Source organism: Martes martes, assembly GCF_963455335.1.
Source record: "Martes martes genome assembly, chromosome: 4".
NCBI classification, from domain to species: Eukaryota; Metazoa; Chordata; class Mammalia; order Carnivora; family Mustelidae; genus Martes; species Martes martes.
Genome location: NC_137891.1, coordinates 137037971 through 137065171, shown reverse-complemented (window position 1 = coordinate 137065171; position 27201 = coordinate 137037971). Strand labels below are relative to the sequence as shown.

Below are 27201 nucleotides of genomic sequence, written 5' to 3'. Positions count from 1 at the left end.
AAAGCTAATAGAAGAGCCACTGTGAAGAGAAGGCCCTGCCTGATCATTCTGTGCAACACAGCACGAGATAGGCTCCCTGCCACAAGGCCTGCAATCCTCCATCTGGGCTGAGCAGTAGCTGTGACTACAGACAGCACTTACAAAGATGTTCAGGCTTTCCTCCTGTTTTGAACAAAGTCTCCGGTTCTGTAGGTGCTGGTGGTGTAATGTAATACCATCGGCCAATACACACCACGGGCATGAAAAGATGTGGCATAATCAATGGGCAAATAGGTTACATGGACCTACTACTTCCTAAAAATAAGCATTTGGTTTGAATGAGACTTTTCAGTTAACAAAAATATTTGAAAAAGAAAGCTGAATTTTAAAAAAAAATGTGTTCTCTAGTTGCTTAGGTTAAGGAAATTAAGAAAGCGAGTGTCTGTGTAAGATTAGGCACTAACAGCACATAATCAACAACATAATCAATAAAATCTAGTCTAGGGATAGAGATTTTATCTTCTATCAGCTCTACTCAACTAACTCTGGCCATCTGAACTACTATGTTGGTGGACAGTCTGAGGCTCTGTCTAGGTTTAGCAAGGAAGCGTGGGGACTACGCGGCAATGTCTACACCAAGCGCAGGAGAACATAAGCACGAATTCATCACCCCTGATTTAGTAGGCATGGAATAATTTCAGGGTACACTTGAGTCTTAGATGTAACATTCTCACTCCCAGGAAAATTTGCTAAAGTGAAGAGTCACCAGCTTAATTGAGATTTGAAATAAAACCCAAATGATTATTTTTTATACATTTTGATACCCTAGAAGTTTTGAAACTTGCTTACTATAAAGTCTAAAAATAAGTCACTTAGTCTTTAAACTTCATGGTAAAGAAGAAAAAGTGGATGAATGACAGCATTCTATCTAGAAAATTCTTTTCCCAAAAAACTACTGAGAAAAAACCTGAAACCTTATCCTGGAAAGTAAACTGCTAGGAAAGTTACTAAGGCAGAAGATAAGGTCAGTGGAGCAAATGGTCTCCATGGTTCGCTGCCTACATTGCAACAGTCAGAAAGGAGCCAGTGGTCCTGGGTTACCCACCCTATCCTCTGCGCTACTGTAACTACTGGCCATCGCTTCTGCTCTGCCCTCTCCTGCTCCTAGCTCTGACACGGAACTGGAACTCAGATACCTTCACTCTCTCTTCTCACTGGGCTCTGCCACCTACCTAAAATCTATGTAGCATGGCAAAACCCCCACACTCCAGCTTATTAATAGGGTCATTTACTTTTCTTTGTGAAGAAGGCCTAGCCTCAAAGGTAAGGGTGGCTAACCACATTACTTTGTCAATCAAACAACATATAGGGCAAAGAGAAAGTCATTCCTCACTGAAGAATAACTGATGCAACCCACTTGTTTTACGTATGAGGACACCAATGCCCAGAAAGCAGAAGGGACCTGTCTGTAGTGGAAAGAATAACTCAGGGTTTGAGAATCGGTCTGTACCATCTCCAGAATGACCCAGAAAAGATTAATAATGCTGGACAGGCTGAACCAACAGCCTAAAATTCTTCATTGTCTAGTCAGCAATGCTTAGTAAGAGACATCTCCACGTAACCCATCCATGCAGCAACTTTTCCTGTAAAACTCATCTGAGCCATGTAATTTAGCCAGTGATATAATGAAGACATTATACAATGTACCCATGACTACAGTACTGGCCTTGTGAGAGCTACAGCAAGGGGTCTGTTCCTCTATCTCTACGTGAGAACACCTAGCAGGGTATGCTGTCAAAAAGCCAGGCTCCAGTTCCTGTGACTGTGAATCAATGGCTTTGTGCTGTACACATTCCCTTTTGGAGGCAACAACTAACAAGTTTAAACACAGTCTGTCTTAACTGACACTCTGGAAAGCCATTAGTCAACTGATGTTTGATCTACCTTTATCTATGTTAACCAGCTATTTTTTATTAACACTGAGCTGGCTTTTAAATACAATACACTGTTGTGTGGGTTTTTTTAAATTTTTTATTTATTTAATTTATTTGATAGAGATTATAAGTAGGCAGAAAGGCAGGCAGAGAGAGGGGGAAGCAGGCTCCCTGCTGAGCAGAGAGCCCGATGCAGGACTGGATCCCAGGATGCTGGGATCATGACCTGGGCTGAAGGCAGAGGCTTTAACCCACTGAGCTACCCAGGCGCCCAAATACATTGTTTTTTAAGAAAGAAAATGTTTTAAAATTAGAAGACATGTTTTAAAAGAACTAAATGTTGTCTATATTGGTTCGTTGACTTCTGGTAAAGCCAGGACTTTGAGAACCTTGAATAAACTTCTTAAAAAACTACACACACACACACACACACACCCCTGGATATACATGTTTGGCTTCTCAGAAAGCTTTGTCAAGGATTTGCATTATGTGTTCACTGGGGTAAGCCGTTCGATTGGCTCCTGCCTTTCAATTTTTATGGTAATTTAGGTTTCCTTCTTCCTTGGCCTTCAATTCTTGCTTAAAGACGTGTAAGCCCCATCCACTACTCTGTAGAACTCCTGCCTCCCTGAGGAGCTGAACTTTCAGAGCCCTCTTACTGGATTCCTGCCCTAACACAAGAGACTTTTCTCTCCTCTGCCTTCTAAGGTTAACAGTGAGATTTTGAGAAAAACAATTTGGATTTCGCTTTAATCTGCATCCTGGGTCAAGAGTCTCCAACTCTGAATGAGAATTAATTAATTTGTCCCACCACCCCCAGTAATTTTAAACTGGGATTCATCGTAGGATAGTCATTATTTATAGAAAAACTTTATCTTTTTCTTGCTGTTCCTTTTATAAAAGGTAATTTAAAATACATTTACATGACTCCACAATCAAAAAAATATAAAAAGATAAAACAGTGAGAAGTTTCCCTCCCATTCCTGTTCTATACTTATCCTGTTCTCACACATAGGCTCACACACAAATTGGTGGTTACTTTGTTTCTTGCATGTTCATCCAGAGTTTCTTTACTAAATCAGCAAATAAAATGTATACATACATATATAGTCTTATTTTTCCCTTTCTATTTTATTCAAAACGTAGCATAACATACTCAACTTTACACAGCGCTTTAACAATCTATCTTGTTGATCTTTTCATATGATACATACAGAGCTTCCATGGAAAATGGCTCTGGGTCAAGAAAGCCAGGAGTCCAAAAGATGAGAGCAAGTTCATAAGCACTGGTATTCGGGACTCAGGGAGGAGCTGGGCTCATGCCAACCATCAGAACAGCAGCAGCTAGTCTCCACACGGGCATGCCTTCTGCTCCTCAGACATTCTCTCTCAGCCCAGGAAAGGGCCCTACCTAGAAAACTAACCAACTCAGTTGATACAACCTACTCAGTTTACACATGACACAGCAGGGTGGAGGAGCAGAAGGGATTTGTCTGAAATCTGACAGTGGTCAAGGCCACAACTGGATGTTACTAGTTGCTTCATCCAACTGGATGCTGCTTCTGCATTCTGCCCTCAATTTTCCACTCTATCTCTTATGCATGAACTTTTAGGGTCTCATCATCTCTGCAGAGTAAATTCAAATTCCTGTATCTAGCACTTGTCCCAACTTAGAAGGAAGCGGGGTATGATATGGGGGGGGGGGGGGAACGAGAGTACTAGCTATAGTCAGGAAATCAGGGTTCTAGTCCTGAGCCCAATCTGGGCCCTGACTTCCCCAATGGTGAAAAAAGAGGCTTAAACCAGATGCTCTCTAAGGTCTCTTCGAAGGTCTCCAACGTCTTTAACTGCCACCCTCTAAGAATACTGATGAGGCTGTCCCCACGGCTACGTCTGTGCTCATGATATCCATTCCCCCTGGAATGTACCTTTGGTTTTTCTTCCTCTACATCCTTCAAGGCCCACCTTGATCCTCCTGGTATTCACCTACTCAAAAAATGCTCCTTGTGAAGAAGGTAAGCACTCCTACCTCAGCACTCAGAACCCACTCTTCCCTCCAACTAGAGGACCCCTTACAAAGAGCCACACAAACTGGTCTCAGTCCACTCAGTTCAATGCCTGCTCAAGTGAAACTGATGAAGATGCTTTCTCTAGCCACCTTGTCCCCAGCAGCTCTTCCCCAATCACTCTCCTCCTTGTTCCGTTTTTCCTCCTGGTTTTTATGATACAAATCTAGGTTTAGTTGATCTCACCCATTGGGTTGCAAGCTCCTTTAAGCGGGACATGTCTTTTTTCTTTTCTTTTCTTTTTAATTTAGAACAGCACCTGAGTAAAGCACTCAGTACACTCAGTAAATATTTGTTGAACAAAAGAAATATGATTATTTGTAAAAGATTAAGTAATAACCAGGCCAAGCTGCAGAAACTGCACTTCCACTACTACTCTGATGACGTTCCTCACATTCAGTAGCTTGTTCTTAAGAGAGCCCTGCATGGAATTCCCAAACAGGGGTAAAAATCTAAGTCAGAGAGGCAGTGCATGGCTCTGAGAGTAGTAGTCAGGCCAACAGTAAGAGCTCGATCTGAAGTCAGACAGACTGATTCTAGCTCTGCTCTGCCTGGTGGAGGCTTAATCATGTCCTTAACCTCTATAAGTCAAATAACATACCGACCTCTCAGATATGTAACGAGGATCAGGGAAAATGATTTATGCAGAAGCATCCTGTTGGGTACATATCTTATAAGTAAAGTCTTCCTAAAGGCCAGAAGTAGCCTCAAATTGCTAATATGGGAACAGCTTTAATGATAAACTGCCCCATAAAAAGCGTCCACTCTTAAAAAAAAAATACAGACACATGCACGTCTACTTATACACATATGCATTTAAAGGAAAAGCACAAGTTTAAAAGATACCTCCTGAAAACGAATCAAAGTACTAGAAAACTCTTACGCAATATCCCCTCTGTCATACAAACCCTTTCTGCCAGGACTTCAGACAGACAGACTACTGACTACTATGAAAATGAATCTTCCAGCAGCAGGAGAACAACCGCAGCCTGTCACAGACCACCGTGAGCTTCCTGGATGCATCAGGTCGCCTGTGGCTTCCACACACTGTTTCTGTGCTGGGTAATAAGAGCAAACCATTCAGCTACCTGAGTTATATCTCTAACAACTCCCAGCACAGGTTAGCATTTCTTGTTGTACTTGGTGGACAAGAAAACCAAGCCCTATCTCTTCTAAAAAGCCAATCTTGATATTCAACCCACACCCATTTCTTCCTAAATATTTATTGTACTGACTGACGGGCATGCACTTTGGTGCCAGATCTTACACCATTCCTGTAACATGCCAGTGTCTCCCTCGTGTGGCAAGGACTACGTCATATTTCTCATATATGCCACAGAGAACTTAACATATATCTTTCTTAGCACAATGAAGATGCTGAGAAATACTCATCTCAATTGAACTTAAAATGAAATTGCAGCATCTTGTCTCCTAAGGAATTTAGGAACAGAGTCAAACAGAATTCTCACTTCCTAAGTTTCAAATGTAATTTATAACCTACCAAGACAACACTGATTATTCATATCACTTATATTTCAATTTTGTTTGGAGGCAAAACTCAATGAGGCATTTCATCCCCAACCAGAAGACAGAAATGATTCCTTTTTACATCCCATGATGCCCCCAAAACACTTTTCCCACAGAACCTGTAACAGTTTTGCTCTGATAGGTCTTCTCCCCAAGAAAACTGTATGGTCCTCAAAGGCAAGAAAACCATCTAATTCATCTTTTTTTCTTATTACCTGTGCCTAACATAGTGAGAGATAAAGTAACACTTAACTATTTGAGAAGGTCAGAAGGAGAGCATGTGAAGGACAGAACGTTAAGAAAAAAAGTATGATATTATGAGACTGCCAGCCAGTGTGCCCATCTACACCCCAGTAAATGTTTTATAAGAACAATATTACTAATAATAAGAGTGAGGATAAACAAACATTTATGTGAAACCAAAATGCTGACAGGGTTTGATTACAGAGAAATAAATTCATCTTCTACTAGTTTATCATCCCAGCTTGAAAGTATTTAGGTGAATTGTCATTTTTTTAAAAAAAATTTCTTCCAAAATAAACCTTTCTTGACCTTTGCCTGGCACTTTTGTTGGAAACAACAAAAAGATTACTCAAATTCTACTCCTCCGCATAAAAAAGAAAAAAAGAATAAGAGGAAAAATCTAAACCTCAACCTATATGTAGGTGACACAGCAACTTTTTTCACTCTGATGAAACACTCTCAATCAGCATTTCAAGCTGAATGTTACTGAACTTTCAAATATGCATGAATAATGCTATAACCTGGCAGATAACTTCTAGTTAAATGATCATCCCTCTGGAATGAAGAACTATCTCCTTTGGTCCATTTTTTCAAGTATCTATAAGCTACTAGTCAAAGTTTCCAATTAATGAAAATTGCATCTTTGCCAAGTCTATAAAATACCTAACCACATTAATTCTTCTAACTTGTCATGTACAGATTGGCCTCAAGATTTGGAACCATCCACGCTGCCATGAGGGGCCCAGCTACTTCACGTTACATCCTTGCCCCAAAGCTAAAGAGTAAGAGGTGCTTCCGCCAGAGTCTCCTAGAGGGAGGAAGAACACTAGAAAGACCGTGGCTTCTAGAGTTAGGCCCGAGTTTAAACCCTGACTCTACCCACCAACAGTATGGCATTGGGCAAGGGACTAAGTCTCCCTGAACCCTTATTTCCGCATTGGTAAAAAAGAGATAGTTCAAACTTTCTAGAACTGTTCTGGGGACTACATTATATTACAACATGAAGTGACTAGCACATAACAGGGACTCAATAAATGTTAGTTTCTCTTCCCACTTTTTTCACAATCATAAAATATTTATTCAACACTCTATATTGGTCAGAGCAACAGCTCCATTTCCTACTGTTCTGGGGACGACATTATATTACAACATGAAGTGACTAGCACATAATAGGGACTCAATAAATGTTAGTTTCTCTTCCCACTTTTTTCACAATCATAAAATATTTATTCAACACTCTTTATTGGTCAGAGCAACAGCTCCATTTCCTACTTTGGAGTCACTTTTAGATCTGCTGACAGCCAGGTCACAGTTCATTTAAAACATTAAAATTATACCTGTTCAAGATGATCTATGCCAATTTTTTATTTTTTTATTTTTTATTTTTTTTTTAAGATTTTATTTGTCAGAAAGAGACCACAACAAGGGGAGAGGCAGAGGGAGAGGGAGAAGCAGAGGGAGAAGGAGAAGTAGACTTCTTGCTCAGCAGGGAGCCTGATGCGGGACTTGATCTGGATGTCCTGGATGTGGGGTCATGACCTGAGCTAAAGGCAGACAAATAACGGACTGAGCCACTCAGTAGTCCCTCTGTGCCAATTTTTTTTTTTTTAAAGAAAGCATTCTTGATGAATAAAACAAAGCACCTTTATAAGCATTTAAGGTCTTCTATCTTTGAAGAACAATTTTTTAATAATCTAACTACTTTCAAAACTTTTATTTTAGCTCCCACTAACATGTAGAAATTGTCTCTGTCATTAGAGTAAATAACCAACACATTTATTCTGAAGAGACTACTAGCCAGAGGACTCATTAGAAGAAATCTTGTTACAGAAACTTGGTAAATTCTAGGTTTCCATCCAATTTGCCAAATTTTGTGAATCCTAACAAAATGGATTATCAATTTTTCTCCTATGAATATGGGTTTCCTTTAAAGAAAAAATGTATTGATTTATTTGCTACTCTATTCTGGGTTTATTTAGCTAATCATTTCAGAAAATGAGTAAACTATTATATTAGTTGCTATTTACACAGTTAAGTTACCACATGGTGCTAAATATCTCCTGAGGAAAAAACCCAGCTTGGGATTTAAGCCAGCATAACAACTGTACGATAAAACAGAACTTCTAGAAAGCCAAGCATTTTGTTTAGGTTTGAAGAAACCTTACTAATTCAGGATTTTTGTTTCTTGAGGATAGCCTGCCACTATTCTTATTTTGTAGTTCAGTAGAAATGTAAAAATTTCCTTCCTCTAGCTTTCTGACACATAAGAGAAGGACACTAGTTGGCACGCACTATTTTTACGGTAAGAGCCAAAGCTATTTTGAGCCATTTTAGTACTATCCAATACTTACGCCAAGAAAAAAAGGTTAGCATGACATTAACAAGCTAAAAAATAAGCTCTCAGTTTTTGGTCAGTCAGTGAGCACATTACTTTTTACCAACCCCACAGTCTATCTGTGGACACAAGCAATAATACAGCTCAAAAAATAAGCCATTAAATCATAATTAGGAAGTCTTACCTTTTGCGCATCTCCTGTAAAATATGCAATGGCCAAGGTGGGCAGAATCATGAACAGTGCATTGTAATAGAGCAGGCCATATTTCCCCAGCTCCTAGAATAGTAAATAATTAGGTGTTTCATTTGGTTCTAGCAGACAGACATACACAACTCTATACAGGATACACACACACCCCTACACACACACACACACACACAGCTCCCCAACCATACAGACAGCAAATCAGCCGTTTTGCAAACATTAAGAAATAATGTAAGCTTTCAAAAGGCTGGGGGGGGGGGGAAGGCAAACATACAAGATTTTAAATTTGTCTGAGATTCACTGAGTGCTAAAAATCAGAGAAATAAAAATAGTATCAACTGGCTACCCCCAAGCAGCAAGCAGGGAAGCCGTTACTTTGAATATACACACACCCTTCTATACAAACACCACCCCTGAGGCCTTGAACTTCTCAGAACCACAACGAAGTGCCATTTGAGAGAGAGAGATGGATAGATACCAACACACACGCTCCTACCTAGACCAACACAGACAGAGGTAACTTGCCAGTGAAGTATTTCTGAAAATGTATAGGTGAGGTTCAGTGAAGATTATCTACAGTTCCCAAAAGTGTGATTCATTGTGCCCTCAGCTACTGGGGAACAACAAAAGAACCACATACGTCTTCAAACACAGGGAGCGTATGAGAAATCTGAGTTCACTTTAGATTTGCACACTTCTAAAACATTCAGCCAGAAGCAGTCACCTGAAAAAGTAGGCTAGAGTTTGACTGGGGCAGGGAGGGGATGAAGGAGCAGGGAGGATGGGGCATTATATCTGCCTAACTTCTCTGATGTAAGGTGACTGAACGATGTGAAAAGTCAATCTACCTTCTCAAAAGCAGCTCTGAAAAACTGGGAACAAATACCCACCAACAGTAAACTAGGTGGTTAGATGAGGATACAATCATAGAAAGAAATATTATGCACCCACTAAAAAGGTTAAATAATGACTGCCAAGGAAAGAAGTTCATGAAACTGCACTACATGAAAAATATAGGTTAGAAAACATTATATGTTGCTTTTTCACTTAAAATTGTATACAGTTAACTGTGCACACACAAATGCGAGTGCATACACTTACCCTCCAAAACTATGCTGCTCACTTGATGATAGAATTGAGGGAGATTGAGATTTTCTTCTTCTTGCTTGTCTACATCTTTTACTACTTCCATCATAAATATGTATTATCTGTATGATTTTTTTTAAGTTAAAAATGTTTTAAACTCAATAGCTGCATTCAGGTCGGAAATGCAGCACAAAGTCTTTATACCACATGACTTAAGCGCAAAGGAACATGATTTTAGCAGTCCTGAAACTATCGGTGATACTAAAACTTCTGACTTATTAATAGCATCTAAGTGTGGCCATACTGCCTCTCAAATAAACCAAATAACTGACTGCTCGTGGTGGCCTTGGCATCAATGAAAAGATGTGCCTCATTTCTAAAGCAGCAAGGAAAAAGCCATAGAAGAAGAAAACAACCTTTAACAACAGATACTCTGTCAGCCAGAGATACAAGTGTGATCTAGGAAGTAGAGGATGCCTACACACAGACACACACCATCCAGACAACTGACAAATACCAAAAACTTAAATGTCAAACTGTTCTTATTTTCTCATCTTAACTATTTTGAAATCTTTTCCCCTGCCTCTTAAACAGAGTAGTACATCAACTAAAACTGAATTTAAGGTGTCATCATAAATACGCATTAATGTATTGTGTTCTTAGAGGATATCGCCCTTAAGGTGATTTAACTGCCCCATTTTTTAGTACTTTCATCTGACTTTTATAGTTTTCCTGTTTGTATCTTCTGATGTTAGCTGACCTTTTATACCACCTCTCTGCCTCTAAATAGAATTCCATCTCCTAGTATGTTGTTCCTAATCCATGAAGTACGAAAAGCAGATCAATATGATTAGATTAAAAGTTCTAATACAAGTGAGTCATAAGTCATTTTTAAGCGAGGAACTGAAGGACTTTCCTGGGAATAAAATACTCAGAAGCACGCACTGCTTTTTGTAGGTTCTGGGATGTACTCTAGACTGTGCTGTCCTATACAGTAACCACTAGCCACGTGCAGTTATTTCAATCTAATTATGATTAAACTACTAATTCAGTTCCTCGGTTGTGCCAGTCACTTAACGAGTGCTCAACAGCACCACATGTGACTAGTGGCTCCTGTTAATGGACAGTAGAAATATATAAGACTTCTATCAACACAGAAAATTCTATTGGACAGTACTGTTTCAGACAGTGGAGGCTGCTGGACAAATAGAATGTTATCACTGGTACTTATTTTCCAAAGCAGCAAACGGGCTGAGGAAAAAAAAAAAAACACACATTCAAGCTAAACCTCTAACTGCTCCCTTTTCTCTAGCTGTTTCAAAAAGATAAGAATTTTTAACAGTAGTAGCTTCCATTAAAATACAATCATACAGTCCCCACAGCAAATAAATGGAGAACAAGACATAAAAGTATATTTAAGGAAAATTTGTTGGAAACAATCTACACTGACCCTATTCCCACTTCTTCAAAAATCTTCAAAATAAACCTCTGAGAATAATGAAAGCTACTGGGTTGGCCACTCGTTCTATGTGGAGAAGGCAAAGGCCCCTACCTGGACAACACAAACTTGACACTAATACCACCACTGAGTAGTTGGGCATTTGTATTTCTGATCTCAACTCAAAAAAATGACCCGAAGTAGTTTCAGAAATATTTTACGTATAATAGAGCAGACTAAAAACTCACGTGATAAGGTCATATGGTTTAGAAAACATGGGTAGGGAAATAAGATAAAGTCATGGTCAGTTATAAGATTTAATTATGAAATAAAAAATATACCACTGTTCAGAAAAAACTATAGTGGCATCTGTGAAATCTCATGTGGGTCCTTACACAGGACACATCATGATAGAAAGGACAGCTCCTTCAATAACAACCTTATGATATATACAGCTGAGTCCTACACAGTTGCTTATTTTTTTTAAGATTTATTTATTTAAGAGAGATCGAATTTCTGCATCTGTAAGGGGGGTGGGGTGGGATGGAGGGAGAAGGAGAGAACACCAAACAGCTTCTCTAGTGAGTATGGAGCCTACATGGGGCTCAATCTGATGACCCCAAGATCACGACCCAAACTGAAACCAAGAGTCAGATGCTCAACTGACTAAGCCACCCAGGTACCCCTACGCAGCTGCTTACAATAATGTGAACTTATGCCATAATATAGTGAAAGCAATGTGACTCAAATACTCCACTTGTTGATGGTCTGGCTTGATCTAAAAATAAAACTTAGTGGGTATATATTTAAAGTATATAGTGGACCGACAAACAAAAAATACCTGTAAAGACTTTGTATGCATGCTGCAAGTTAAGAGAAAAAGGATAGGTTTGGCTAGTTCGTGTGTATGAAATCTAGGCCAAGGAACTCAGTGTTGCTCCTAAGAGGAAGAGCAATTCTTATGCTCCGTAAAAGTTTCCCATTATTTGGTGGGACAAATATACAAAATCCATTCTTGATATGCAGTCCCTTTCAACCCTCATTTCTCAAGTCTGCTCAAGGGCTTCTAGATATTTCTTTCTTGCCCAGGTCCCTCACCAACCCTTCTAGAACATGGACATGAACATTTATGACACTTTCCTGTAATGAACAACCCTAATTATATCCCTCTCCCAAAGTCAATAATCACCCAATCCCTTCCGGAAAAGCTAAATATAAAATCTAATTGCTAATTAATAACTGAAAGAATTTCTTATGTGAGTAGCAAAGCATGGACATTTTGCCCTCAGAGATCCGTAGGTCTTTCCCAGCTCTCCTAAGTAGTTTTCTTTATTCCCTGCTTTTTTTTCCTGACAAATAAACATTACCCCTCCCAAAACCAATGAACATCTCTTAAAGATTTAGATTGCTACCTACTTTTGAATCTAATTTCTGTTTTACATATGCGCCATTTGCTGCTGTCAGGACATCATTTATCAGAATGAAAACATATCCTTCCAGATCAAATGCCAAGTCAGAGCTGTAAAACACAAGCAACACTTTAATAACTTAAAGAACATGCATGTAATTTTAAAAAGATCTGAATATACAATAAATGGAAGAACATATTCTTATCTAGCTAAGTGAACATTAGACATTTTATCAGTGATTAGTATTTCTTGATTCCTGGTTATAACATGCAATTTCATACTCAATAGGAAAGTCTTCAGAAATGAGAAGTACTAACACTTAAACACAATCATTAGCAATAATTAGTCATGTCAGTTAATAGCACACCACTCTGAATTCAAAGTCAGACAACAAGAACAAGTAACCAAATTTGCCATTATAATACATCTGAAGCAGGAAGAAGGCATCGGAGCTCAATTTCCGAGAGAAAGAAACCAAAAAGATGAAGTTGTTAACATGTCATTTTCCAAGGACTCATTCACACAAAAGGCAGCTTGTACAGGTGGTTGGGTCAGTCACTGGGTGGAATTTCTGAAGTACAGATTACAGTTAGTTCTGAGATCAAGCAACAGCAGTGTTTACGCACACACTAAGAACTCAAATACTTAAATGACTACTTAAAAAGCCTATAACTAGCAGGATTAGGGAAACTGGTGTTTTCTAGTATTTAGCTGAGCACCAGGCACAAGAACAGAACTTAGTAAACTGAACAGAATAACAAAAAACCTAAGAAAAGTATGACTTCAGTGTACTTCAGCACTCTAGCTAAAATAGTGGCCCAACATCCTGTGATTGTGCAAAGATACTATGTATTCATAGCTAAACCAGTGCATGGAATGGGACTTCTGAGGAACACGATGCCCCTGCAATTCTAGGCAGAACTAGCCTAATGCATAACCCCTCTTCCAAGTAGCCTGACAACCTTCTAACTTCAGACTCCCTTCCTCCCAATCTTTTTCCCTAGTAAAGTGTTCTGATTAGATTAAGTCTCATCCAGAGAAAATCCTCCTTAGAAACTTTTTGTAGGTCAGGGTTGGTTGGCCCTGAGCACTCCTGTTTGGTTCAATTCTGAATTCCACCAGCTTTACAGAACTGCTTCAAAAAGGTCAGAGGCTCACATAAAATTTTTCTTCAAGAAGGCTATATTACCTAAAGGAAAAAACAGTCAACCATATAATCAAATTCTAGTAACCAAGTTTTCTATCTTTTTTCATCTTTTTTTTTTTTTTTTAAGAATGCAATTTCACTTGGGAGATTTGGGGTGGAATGTGACTTACAGTATTTCCCCCTGCCTATACTACAGGAATGATGAAGGTAAATGAGCCAATCCAAGAAGCACACTGAACCCCAGACAGAAAATAAATGTCAGGCAGAATTTGTGGCATTAGCAAACCCATACATGCATGCCCTGGTCAAATAAAATATAGAAGGCTTCTAGCCATCGCTTTAATTTTCTCAGTCTTTGGGCATATATTTTCTCCCTGCATTTTAAAACTGAAACTTAAGAACAATGGGGAAAGCTTCAATAATTTAATAGAATATATAAGTCATGGTACTTGTGCTTTATCTTAAGTGAGGCCAGATAAGGATATTCTATTATTTATTATTCCACCACAAGGAAAGAATTCATTATCATTTGCCTTTTCTCAGCACTATTTTCTTTAGCACTATGTAAATAAAGTAAAAGAATACCACATGATTTATAGAAGCACACAGGCTCTGGAGTCAGGCACAAATTCAAATTCCAGTGCTGCCATCTACTAGCTGTGTAACCTCGATCAAGTTTCTGAACTTAGGTTTCCGTTTCCTCAACTGAAAATAGGAAAATTATACCCACATCTTTCAGAGGTGTTATAAAGAATGCATAAATATGTGTAAAATTCCAAACATATTGTGTTGCATATAGAATGTGCTCAATAAGTAGAAGAATCAGATTTTGCCAGCCTTGACCTTAATATGGCCAGAAAGATTTAACTTCCCAAAGAGTCTTTTGGATGCCTCCCAAAGACATGATTCTTATTCAGCCTACACAAAATTCTTTTTATTAGTAATTGAGTATCAATAACTATTGATAATTTCCTAATGTGGTCTTAATACATTCTTACCTGGCAGCTACAAAGGCTCCAATAATCATTGCAAATACAGTCATCTTAATACCCCAGGAAAAAGTCTTCCTACAAAATAAAATAATTTAAAAGTGCACACATGTACCTGTAGTTATTCACAAAGATTCATTCTGCAATATAGACAAAAAAAAAAAAAAGTTTTCCTTAAAAAAGCTATAAGCAATTGTAATTTTAAATGTTTCCAAGGATTTGGGTATTTCAAAGAATCCTTTTGAGAAAGCAAAAACTTATACAAAAAAAGTATATTCATTTTTTTCTTATTCTTATATTTGCTATTATTATTGAGTTTGAATTTTTGCAAATCAGAATTTCTTTCAGTAGAAAAAGGTCACACACATTTGTAGTAAAGTAGCCAAGACAGGAACATTATGTAAAACCTATACTGATGTTTCAGACCCAGCATCACTTGTGGTAACAGTAGGTACAGTAATTCTGGAAAGTGTATCTCATGATCAGACAGATTCCAATTACAATTTATAATCTTCCCAACTACTGATCCCATAAACTATCAACTACTATAGCAAAGAAAGAAAGCCCTTAAACTTCTTGAAAGATAAAGTAGACATAAGTAATTTTACTATTTCACATATGCTGGCCCCTTTTCAAGATGACTAAAGTCTGTTAAAGACTAGATATACACATATATATTAGAAATTTAGCTCACTTGAGTAAAACTCCTTCAGCAAACATTGTAAACAGGATGGAGAACCTTCTCAGAACTGTAAACATTGGCAAGCTGCAGAAAATTTTAAAAAGAGAAAAAATATAATTAGGTAAAATAAAGTTTAGCGATTAACTTTTTGAACTAAGATTCTCCAAATAAGTACCTTAGAATAAAGCTAGTCTCTTCCTTCCATTACGCTGATTAATTTCATTCCATGTTGGTTAATCTGTGATTAAATTAAACCTTTATTCCTCTCTAGAAGTAATTCTTATTTGAAAGCCTGAAAGAGTTGCTTTTATAAAACTACAAGAAGTGAAAAACTTCAGGCTACCTATAAAAAATGGTAGCAATCACATATCTATTACCAAAGACTAGTAACAGCCACTTTTTAATTTTACACTACTTATTATACAAACACCCTGAACAGTAACCATGTTAGTTTTAAAAGAAAAAGACCTCTTTCGTCCTTCTTTACTAGACTGATCTTATTTCCCACCCACCCCCACAAAACGACATCTCCAACCCTCCAAACAGCATCTATGATAATCTCACCCCATGAAATACTCCTTGATTGTCCTTTTGTGGAAGTATTTTTGTCTTCCTCTAAACTATCAGAGCACTCTGCTTGCACTAGTCAAACACAGTCACTTGCAATATAGTTATTTCTGAATATACCCCATCTCACTCCCAAGTGCCTTATACTTAGCTGGCAACCAGAGATAGGGTGTGAATGAATGGATGGATAGATGGATGACAATGGATGAAAAAGAGCAAATTCTATACAAGCAGCACTTTGCAGCAGGTCTACATTTCTTCCTGAGTGGGTAATGAGATGGAAAAGGATGCCCCACCCATGCATGATAAATTCGACTTCCACGAACCCTGCCCCAGAGATACCATCATAGTCACTCTGTCACATTTCTTGGGTCTGAAGAAAGAGGAAATGAAAAACACTTTGTCTCTGATCCTCAGAGATCTCCCCATTCTGTTTTACAATCATCTAATATGCCAGGGGTTAGCTTAAGTGGAAGTAATGAAACCACGGATTTCTGTTAAATGGCTTCTCCATATGTATAATTTTAATACCATATACACCTAATACATACTACACTCCTCAAGTGGAGAAGTCAAGAATTAGGAGGTTAGAGGATAATAAAACAGCATTGTCGCAGAGCAGATAACTACTGCTTCTTTCTAAAAGTGAACATGCTGCCTCTACAGTGGTATGCTCATGGGTATAATATTAATCGTATTTGTATCAGAGTTCCATCTGATGTTACTTTAACTACCTCATGTTAAAAGAAAAACTACCAAAGTTCTCCTACCCACCCTCTGATCTTATTTACTTAAAATATAGTATTTATATATTGTGTTAAAGAATTGAAATCCCAGGAACCTAGCATATATTCTTCACTACTATAGCTCTGGAAAAATAATGAAAATCTCCTATAACAGCATTTTATAACATTTTAAGACTTCTAGTATCAAAGTTGGGGGGGGCCCAAAACAAACAAAAACTCCTTGTTTTCAAACTTAAAGAATTTAAACTAAAACCTCTGGTGTAATCTTATTTAGTAACAAAAGCTTTCTGGTTCTTTCATTTTTTTCCAATAACAATGTGTTAAATATTTGACATTCAAGTACAGTTTTAAGAATACATCATATTAACCTCACTAGTAAAATAAAGTTATCCATACTTCAGTTTCTTTGTGCTGAACAGTCCCGTGATTTGGTTCCCAAAATATAGTAGAGGTAGTGGAAACGTCTAGAAAATTTAAAAAGGGATAACAAAGCTCAATAATAAAGATAGCTAAAACAAGGTCCTTTCAAACAGAAACAGTTGTTTATATGATCAAATTCTTTCCACTTAAAACATAAGATTAGAACTCATATACAATTTTTGGCCCCCATGAAGCACCCAAAAAACATTATTCCTGGATAACAGCAGTACTATGGCAAAGAGAGGGAAGAATGGAGAAGAAAAAAAGAATCAGAAATATGAGTATGATCAAACCATATAAGACAGAAACACCATTTGCTTTAAAATATGATAATGTAATAGCCCATGGCTCTAACGTCAGCAGAAAAGGGAAAGGCGTTTCATCTGCACGTGGAGTCAAGCAGAGGCAAGCAGAAGAAAATAAACCCAAGGAATAATGAATGTAGGATACGTCCGCTAGATTAGATGGATGTAGAAAATGTAAAACAGCTGTACTCCCAACAAGTGTTCATTAATTAAAACAACACAAGATATATGGGGGCCTTTTTCCCCTTAATTTTAAGGAGTTGGTAGGACTTTTTAAAACATGTAATACTACATTTATTCTTTACCTTCATTATACCCATTCTGGGCGACTTCAAAACTGCAATTTTTTTAAATATCCAGAGGACTGATAAAAATATAGAGCGACTTGTTTTCAGAAAATAAAGATTTTATTTTTTCTATTTTATTTTATTTTACCTTTCGAGGTACATTTCTGTCAAGGTCAGGAAACTTGACTACTCTGAGTGCCTTTCCCACCCAGAGAACTGCCACTGTGGCCACCATCTGCAAACAGAGAACACAGATTCACTGTTCTACATATAAAGACACACACAGAAGTTCCAACGACATAAACCACGTAATGCTGAAGATTCCAACTAACCTGGCCAAGTCCAACACATAGTGAGGAGGGAAATCTACAAAAAAGGTAAAGAGAGAGAGAAACAGAGGGTCAGAAAAACTCAAAAGCAGTTCTGTGAATTCAATTTGCACATCTGCAACCTTAAATTGTATTTTGAAACAAACACCAACGTCTCCCCAAATGAAAACGTGAGAAAAATCCCTGCTGGTTGTCAGGCAACGCCGCTGATTGCCGCTGATTTTGTAGCCTCCGGCGGCTACTTGTCTCATCTTGTCCGAGTCCACAGTTTCAGCCAGCAGCCTGCAACGGATTTTTCAACGGGTGAAGACATAGGTCTCCCCAACGGTTTCACATCTTTACAACAAACATGCTTCTGCTTCTGCCTCTGCTTCAGGGTCCCAGTGACAGCGGCAGAACGGTCTTAAATGAGCTTGATGCGCACGTCCCCAGAGGCTGTCAGCGAACTCAGGGACCCTGAAGCCCGGGACCCCGGGCCAGGCTGCGGGGAAGGGAGGGCATCCCTCGCTCTGCTCCCAGCCTGGCATGCTCAAGAGCCAAAAGTCACGAAGCAACTCCGCTCCATCACTCTGAAGGGCAAGGTTTTCCAGAGCGCTGCTCGATGGGCGCTTTCCCACCGGGGTCAAAATGTGCACGGGGCGGTCCGGAGCTCCGCGCCCGGAGCTGAGCCCGCACCCCGGCCCGCGCGCCGAGCCCACCCCGCAGCCCCGGCCGCTCATTCACCGCCCGCCCTCCCCAGCTCCCGCCCAACTTTGTTCGGCTTTAACTTTAGCGGCGTAAGTCCAGGGAGCCGGCGCCCTGCCGCCGCCGCCGCGCGCTCCTCCCCCGGCCTCGGCCGCCGCCGCCGCCGCCGCCTCGGCCCTACCTGTAGTTGGTGAGCACGCTCTTGTTGACCACCACGATCAGGAAGGAGCTCACGCCGTAAAAGCCGGCGGCCAGCAGCTTCAGGAACACCGTCAGCGTTTCGGCCGACGCCATCCCCAGCTCCTCCTCATGTCTGTGTGTGGAGGATTTCGCGGGGGCTTCTCCTTTAACCCGGGCATGCTGACGTCTATGAACTTCCGCCATGGCTGCGGCGGCGGCGGCCTGCGAAGGGAGCGGCGGGCGGGCCTGGCGGTGGGGCCGAGCGGCGCGGGGGGCCTACTCCCGGGGGACTCGCCGGGCCCTGGCCGGTGGACGGTGCCGGCTGCGCCCTCGCCGCCTCGCCTCCCCGCACGGTCGCCGCCCGTCCCCGCCCAGGGGCAGGAACGCTGGGTTTCACACCCTTGGGGACTTCGCTCGGGCATTATGCAACGCAGGGTCAGAGGGTAGGGGGCGCGTCGGGATTGGCCTGGGCATGGGCTGGAGAGGGCCTGGAGAAGGGGCAGGGGCGACCCTGAGCTCGGGCGCAGAGGGAGAACAGGCCAAGGGGGGAAACCACTCGGGGACACCGGGGTGTCAGGCAGCAAAGCCCGGACTCTGAACGCCGCTGCCGCCTCGCGCCTGCGCGCGAGTCTGCGCTGGGTCTCTCTGCGGCCGCGAATCTTAAGCCGGGGAAGCAGGCGGCGGGGGGCCCAGAAGCCGTATTCTCCAGATAACAGCCGCAAAGAAAGTACGGACCATCCTCCCCTCGGTAACAGGTGGCTAGCGAAGTAGTTCTCTGGTGCGAGCGTCTAGACTCACTTTGAACGGTTTTTTGGTCTCTCTTTCAGAAGGTCAAAGCCCTTCAAAAGTATCATACTTGGATAAAAGGAAACACTCAACAAACGTTTTATTCTGCATTGCCTTGGGCTTCTTACATTTTTCTGAACCCAGAAAACAAACAGTACTTTTTTTTGCAGATCAAGGGAAAACTTGCTTAAGCAAAATGAAGGCGTATCTAAAAAAGTAGTAAGATAATCAAGCAACTTGGGGACTGGTGACAGAGCAAGGGTTTTGGAGCCGAGGTCCGATTCTGAGATTCCTAGAAATGTCCCCTCACTAACCACGTACTCTTGGGTCAATTAGTTGACCTTTCTGGACCAGCATCTCCTTACCTCTATGGATGTAAAACTAGCGCAGAGCTAGTTTTCAGTAAGTGGCAGCCGTTATTATGTAACAGAAACAAATCATCATTATCAACTTGAGCAAAGAAATGACACCTAATTTTAATGTCAAAAAGAAAAAAGAATTGAATTTGAATTATGTATCTATTTTGTCTATCTTTTTTATTTCTCTTATCCCATATTTTGTAATTGTGGTAAAATACACATAACATAGAATTTACCATTTCAACCTTTTTTTATTATGGTAAAATATGCTTAGTATAACATTTATCATTTTACAACCAAGTGTACAATTCAGTGACATTAAATACATTCACATTGTTGTGCAACTTACCACTACCCATCTCCAGAACTGTTGCATCATCTCTAACTGAAATTATTAACCACTAAACAGTCATTCCCATTCCTCCTCACCCCAACATCTAGTAACCCTATTCTTTCTGTCTCAATGAATTTGACTATTCTGGGTACCTCATGTAAGTGGTATATCATACGGTATTTGTCCTTCTGTGTCTGACATTTTAGAATAATGCTTTCAAGGTTCATCCGCTTTTTGGATATGTCAGAATTTCCTTCCTTCTTAAGGCTAGATAATACTCCATTCTGTGTATATCTTTTGATCCATATCCTTTGATCCGTATCTTTTGAGTTTTTCCATGAACACCTTTGTTCTTTGCATTTTCCTTAGGAAACACTGGTACATGGATGAAGTTCTTAACATGACCCACAAGGACTTACAGGATGTTCCCTCTGCCCGCATTTCCAGTGGCATTCCTCACATTTCCCTCCCTAAGCTGTAACCAAATTAAACTATGCCCAGTCCTGTGAAGAACAATGTGGTTTCCTGCCTTTGTGTCTTTACTCCCATTTTCCTGAAAGCAAAAAGGATGCTTTTTCTCTTCTTCCTCTCCCCTGTTTCCTCAAGAACTCCTGCTTTTCCTTTAGTATTTAGGCAAAGCATTACCTCCTCTTTGCCTACCTTCTTTCACACTGTCCCTCCATGACCTCCACAGAATTGTTATCTCTCCTTTGTGCCCCTCCCACCCCGTCCTTGTACATCCCCATTATAGAAGCTCTGGAATTACATGTTTATATGACAGGCTGTTCCAGTAGGCAGTGAGCTCCCTAAGGACAAGGGCAGGCAGGGACACCTACCACACTTTAAATGTTTTTGCTAAATGAATAACTTTTTAACAATGAGGAAAAATGGGCAGATGTCTTCCTTAATTGCTAGCAGCAGAAGAAAAATAACGAGGCAGTTATATTTTGGGAACCACCTATGAAAAAATTACTATAAAAATAATATCTCTCATAACAAAAGCAAACAAGCAAAATAAACTTGTGTCACATAAAAAGTATCTTCTCCTCTTCCTCTTATACCAACTCTTTAAAGAAAGCAACTGCTAACAGTTCAGAGATTGTATTTAGTGCCATGTTCCATGCAGATATGAATACATACATGCATACATACATATGTACATATCCATATGCATATATGTGTATATTTGCACACATGGATTTTTAAAAAAGATTTTATTTATTTATTTGACAGAAAGAGATATCACAAGTAGGCAGAGAGGCAGGCAGGGAGAGAGGGGGAAGCAGGCTCCCTGCTGAGCAGAGAGCCCAATGCAGGGCGCAATCCCAGGACCCTGAGATCATGACCTGAGCTGAAGGCAGAGGCTTAACCCACTGAGCCACGCAGGCACCCCTGTACACATGGATTTTTATACATTTTTTAACACATATAGAATAAAACCAGGTAAGAACACTGAGCCTCAAGCTAGACACTGCCTCTGACACTAATTTTGTGACTGGTCAAGTTACTTGACAATACTGTGCCTCAGTTTCCTTATCCATAAAATGATCTCAGTAGCACCCACTTCATAGGGTTGTGGTAAGACTTGAATAAGTTAATAAAGGTAAAATACTTAGAATATAGTCCATACTTCACAATATTTATAATAGTAATAATTACTACTATTATCATTATTATGCAAACTTTCTGTTTTTCACTTAATACTCTTTAAAGATCTTTCTGTTGCAGTAAAGAAATTCTACCTCATTATTTTTAACAGCTGCCGAAAATTCCATCAGCTAGATGCATCATAATTCATGTAACCTTTCCCATGGACATTTAGGTTGTTGCCAGTTTTTTGGTTTATAAACAATGAAGCTTTGATTATCCTTGTCCATTCAACTTTGTGGAGATATAAGTTTCTGGAAGTGGAAGTGTTTAACTAAAGGCTATGTTTTTTTAATTAATAGCATTAACAAATTTATCTCCAAAAGATTGTACAAATTTTGTATTCCCACTAACACTGTATAAAAACTAAATTACTGTTGTTTTTCTCAGCATGATTATGTTATTTATTTAAAAATATTTGTTAAGTACTACCACAGACAGGCCAAGAACTATATTGGATTTTTCTCAACACCAGGAATACTTTATGGACCCTTAGGAAAGTGTTGTGGATTCTAATGAAGTCAAGCATTTGTATCAGGTGCTTGTAGAGATAGGTGCTCACCCTCTAGTTGGGTTTTTTTTTTATGATAGGCATTTAGACTTTTTGGTACTTTTAGGTATTTCAGGTGCTCAGACCTGTTTCCTAACCTCAGGAATATTAATCACAGAATTATATCTGTGAGACTTAGATATTATGTATTAAACTGAATAAAGGTGGAAACAGCTGAAATTGTGCAAGATTGGAAAAATGATTAAAATGTTCTCATTGGTATACAAGTCTACTCTAGTTGGGAATGTCAACATTGCGGCTTGACATATTTTATATTTTGCTAGGTGGAATTACCGGCAGAAAAATCTTCTTTGTAATTAAATCATGTCTTTTTATCAAAACCTTGATTTAGCCATTGTGTTTCTCCACAAAGGAAAATTAATTCTATATACTATTTATTAAAGTAATTCATGTTATTTCTTTTCCCTGCACTTCTCCCTTTCCCTTAGCTCACTTGCTCTTCTTATAGTGGAAGTTATGTAGGTTTTTTTTGTGTCTACCTCCATTTACTAATTTCTTATTTCACTGCCTGCCTAGATCATCCTAGTGACCTGCCCTGTTGCACCACTGATTATTTTACAGCCAGGGAGCAAAGATCATGTGTGTTTACTATTTGAATAATGCCCTTAAAATTCTGAGACCTAAAAAGCATGGAAAGGGCATGGAACTTCTCAGCAATGCCTCATACTTCTCTATGCTGGGCTTACTGATGATAAGCCTGGCCATGTGCTATTGTAATTTATTATTTTCTTTTATCATTATCACTCTAGGAAGTAGGTATGGTAAAACAACTTATAAACAGGAAAACAAAGGCCAAGAAGGAGTATTAGGCATGCCCTGAGTCCTACAACTCTAAGTGACTGTACACAGATTTAGCCCCAATATATTGAGCATTTAGTCCTGCTCATTTGGGGTAGGTGAACAAACTTGCTTTTATAAGAAGTCTGGCAATACCATTTCCTCCTCCAATTACCAAGTTCGGTGTTTATCAACTGTATAAAGAAGAATAACTAGGATAAAGAAATGACAATTTATTGAAGTCATAGTCAATCATGACCCATTCACAAATACCATACCAGTAATCAAATTAGTCATTGAAAATACAAAGACATTTCAAACTCAATGTGTTTACAACTGAACTCCCTACAAATCCATCATAAATCGGCTGCTTTGATCTTCCTATCTCAGTAAAATTGGCCTTACTATCCACTGATTGACCATGGCTCTACCCTCTCTATAACCACCCCCCATCACTCTTCAACCCACTCCAAACTAGTTTTACTACCTCCACCATGTAAGTGTTCATCAGCTTCTGTAACAATATAACATGTAGAACATTAACTACAACTGAAGTCACCTCCTGATTAAGCTTATGACCATCTTCAGATATCTGTCAAGATCTGCTTTCTGCGTTGGAAAAACAAGCCACTTAAGTGGGAATGTGACAGGTATCACCACTTATGGATTATTCCAAGTCTCGGTGATGGACACTAATCTTTGCAATTTCCCTGAAGATATGCCATTCATTTTGGTTACTCTCCTGGTAGGATAGGAAGGTTCCAGATGATTCCTTCTTTCTACTGTTATGGTTCTTATTCCATGAGTCAAAGCCAATGTAAGGATTTTGCCAGTTGCCACATATATCTTTTATGTCTAAACATGTATCTTTTCTAATTATGCATTCAAAAACTGGATAAATAACCACACAGTGGGTCTGTAGACCTACTGGGTCCACTGTGTTTCAAATTAGGGGTAAGACTTCAATTAGTATCTGACTTACATAAGCCCCCAGTTTCACTGGTAGATTACAGAGATATAGATACCCAGGAACTAGTATCAATTAGCCAATGTTTGGTAACCCTCAAAAGGTCTAGGTATTTCCTTTTCCCCAGCACACAGTCACCCTAGTAAATGACTACAGGTCCCTTTGAGGAAGACTTAGAGGAAAATGTACAGTATTTCAATAGTGACATTTCCATAATTATACTTGGCTTACAGCCATGAAAGAACTTCTCAAGGATGTACATGCCTTACAAACAATGTGATTTTCAGTGTGTTGGGGATGAGAGTGTCCTCTGGATCCTCTTTTAATGTAATTGACAGATGAACGTGTAGATTAAGCATGATATAGGCACTCTAATACCTCTATCTCCCTACACTTTCCTTCATCTATATTATGATATCTCAGTCTCATTAAGAAGTCACTATAGAGGGGCGCCTGGGTGGCTCAGTGGGTTAAAGCCGCTGCCTTCGGCTCAGGTCATGATCCCAGCGTCCTGGGATCGAGCCCCGCATCGGGCTCTCTGCTCAGCAGGGAGCCTGCTTCCCTTCCTCTCTCTCTGCCTGCCTCTCTGCCTACTTGTGATCTCTGTCTGTCAAATAAATAAATAAAAATCTTAAAAAAAAAAAGTCACTATAGAGCCCGAACCTCTGACAATTGATAAATAAAATTGTTAGAATATTTCCACCTGCATGAGCTAACACAGTAAATTCAGAACCTCTGGTAAGAGCACTCTTATCAATACATTTGGCCCAATCCAGTGTTATATCCCATCTTCCTTAAAATCCATTCCTATACATGTTCCCCAGTTTATATTGATGTAAATTGGGACAATCTTGCAATTTGGGGAGTTTATAAGCTGCTTCCTCTTGGACTTTGTACAAGTTCCCCTGGAGCATGCTGACATCTGACCCTAGTTATGGGGATAGTGGATAGTTTTCAAACAAGGAAAGGCTAATATCCTCAGACACAGAAGGACAAGCTGCTTTCACTGACAGAAGTTCAAAGTGACTTGAGATTTCAAAATTCTCAACTTGGTCTAACCAATTGTAACCCCAATCCAAGTTTTGGGTCCCCTCTCCTTCCCTATCATTTTCCTAACTTCTACACAAGAGACCTGGCAAGGCTATAGAGTCAACTGATGTAAAAATTGTGAACTGGACAATTAAATGTTTGTTCATTTTTAGCAATGGCAGCCCCATAGCTATAAGAAATGAGAGATTCTTCTAGGGCTGCCATGGAATGTCTCTGCCTCTCTGATGAGACCTGAGCAGAGAGTGTAAGGACCCAAAGTTGGTACTTTATTTCTGTAAGTGCTTTGGTGTACTCAGGAGAATCTATTTCCCACCAATCGTCATAGTCATTACTACTGTTGTAACAGTCAAATGCAGCAGGTACATGTTCCAAGGCACTTGTTTCAGTAGGAACTTTATCACAATCAACTACAGGTGGTGACTTAATTAATCATGATTCTTCTGCATACACGGGCTGCCAGCATTCATTTCCTATTAGCAAGGAGTTCAGCACTACAGCCAAGCCCAAGCGCAAAACCAAGCTAATGCCCAGATCCCATCTTTTAGGGTCTGTTTCCTGTGATAATTCCTAGCAACAATTTCTGTACCAGTCCAGGTAGGAGACAGAAATCACACAGGTTATTTCCATAGAATTTAATATAAAGAAATACTAACTTGGTAAATTAAAGGTTTAAAAAAAAATTCCCTAAGGAATCATGGAGATAGCAATTGCAGGAGAGGCAGAAGAAATAGTAAAGGGGAAAGACTGAAATTATTAAACCTAGAAACTTAGAGGGTCCCCCAATAACTAAAACTCGACACCTGAGGAAGAGATACTACTCAACTGATACTGACATCTTTGAGTTCAAAAGAGGCTCCCATAAGTCTGAGATCCAGACTTTGAAGAGGGAGCACCATCTGGTGGGTGCTGTCGGCTCCAAGAAGCATGATTAGACTGACTTTGCAAATGCAGGGAAAACTGCAAACTGCATTCAGCTACTTCTGTGGGAAGGGATTGCTGCTTCTGGGGTGAAGAATCATTCCTGGAGAGATGCTAAACGGAAGCGGACAGTAAGGGGCATAAATCTTTCTTTCTCCTCCAGCTTTGCCGTCTTCCTAGCATCACCAATGATAGAGCCTCACATAGAGCCAGCTGGCAAAGTGGTTTGCAAAATACAAACATCAGCTTCACAAAGCAGAATAGAGACAGATAGTCCAAATTAGTCCAAGGTTTGGAGCTGAGAGACAATAACTTAATAATTGACACTCTAATGTTCGTAAAAGGAACAATCATCCACCGAGTTACTCACCTTAGAAACCTAGTAACTAGTCATTCTTAGGGCTTCTCTCTTCTCATTGGTCGTCCATAAGCCCGTAAATATCTCTGAAGTTTGAACCCACTGCCAACATCATCAATCCCTCACCAAGACTGGATAACTAGCATCCATGCTCCTCCAGTTCATTCTCTACACAGGAGCCACACAGCAAGGCACGGTGGTTTTGCAAAACTGCAGATCTAATTGTTAGGATTAAACCTACCTCCTGCCTTATTACAACATTCTCCTTTTGGTTCTCCCTGCTCTACATTCATACTTAACTTTCTTTAATGTGTTCCTCAAACACATCTTCTCATTTCTGGATCTTTGCACCTGCACATCACTTGGCTTATTATAGATTAATCTTCCATCCGCACAAACCATACCTCCCTCTGCTGGCTACCTTCTTCAAGTCTCAAATAAAATAGATAACCTTCAGTGAGGTCTTCCCTACCCATAGACTCATTAACACCCATTCCTGCATGCTCCTGAAGTAGCATAATAACTTTCAGCCTATTGCCTTCCCCTTACCACTCATGTTCAGACCATAATGCACAGGTGGTTGCTACTGAAATATACTCAGTGCATAGACTGCAAATTCTTAAATTCTGTGCTTAAAATTCAATGGTGCATAAAAATTTTAGAAAAAAGGGGTGCCTGGGTGGCTCAGTGGGTTAAAGCCTCTGCCTTCGGCTCAGGTCATGATTCTAGGGTCCCCGCATCGGGCTCTCTGCCCCGCATCGGGCTCTCTGCTCAGCAAGGAGCCTGCTTCCCCCTCTCTCTTTCTCTGCCTGCATCTCTGCGTACTTGTGATCTCAGTCTGTCAAATAAATAAGTAAAATCTTAAAAAAAAATTTT

At 39.8% G+C, this 27201-nt stretch overlaps 1 protein-coding gene across 1 annotated transcript in view; it reads right to left on the bottom strand.

Annotated features, from left to right (window-relative positions):
* Window positions 1-18917, bottom strand: part of SLC35D1 (solute carrier family 35 member D1) — a 47920-nt gene extending 29003 nt beyond the window's left edge. The window contains exons 1-8 of the mRNA XM_080801510.1: window positions 18560-18917; window positions 17698-17731; window positions 17514-17600; window positions 16750-16817; window positions 15053-15124; window positions 14368-14436; window positions 12230-12332; window positions 8269-8361 (exon numbers count right to left, since the gene is read on the bottom strand). Of these exons, the coding sequence (XP_080657636.1) occupies window positions 8269-8361; window positions 12230-12332; window positions 14368-14436; window positions 15053-15124; window positions 16750-16817; window positions 17514-17600; window positions 17698-17731; window positions 18560-18762 (729 nt within the window). The 5' untranslated portion in view covers window positions 18763-18917. The remainder of the gene's footprint in view (window positions 1-8268; window positions 8362-12229; window positions 12333-14367; window positions 14437-15052; window positions 15125-16749; window positions 16818-17513; window positions 17601-17697; window positions 17732-18559) is intronic.
* Window positions 18918-27201: the final 8284 nt, after the last annotated feature.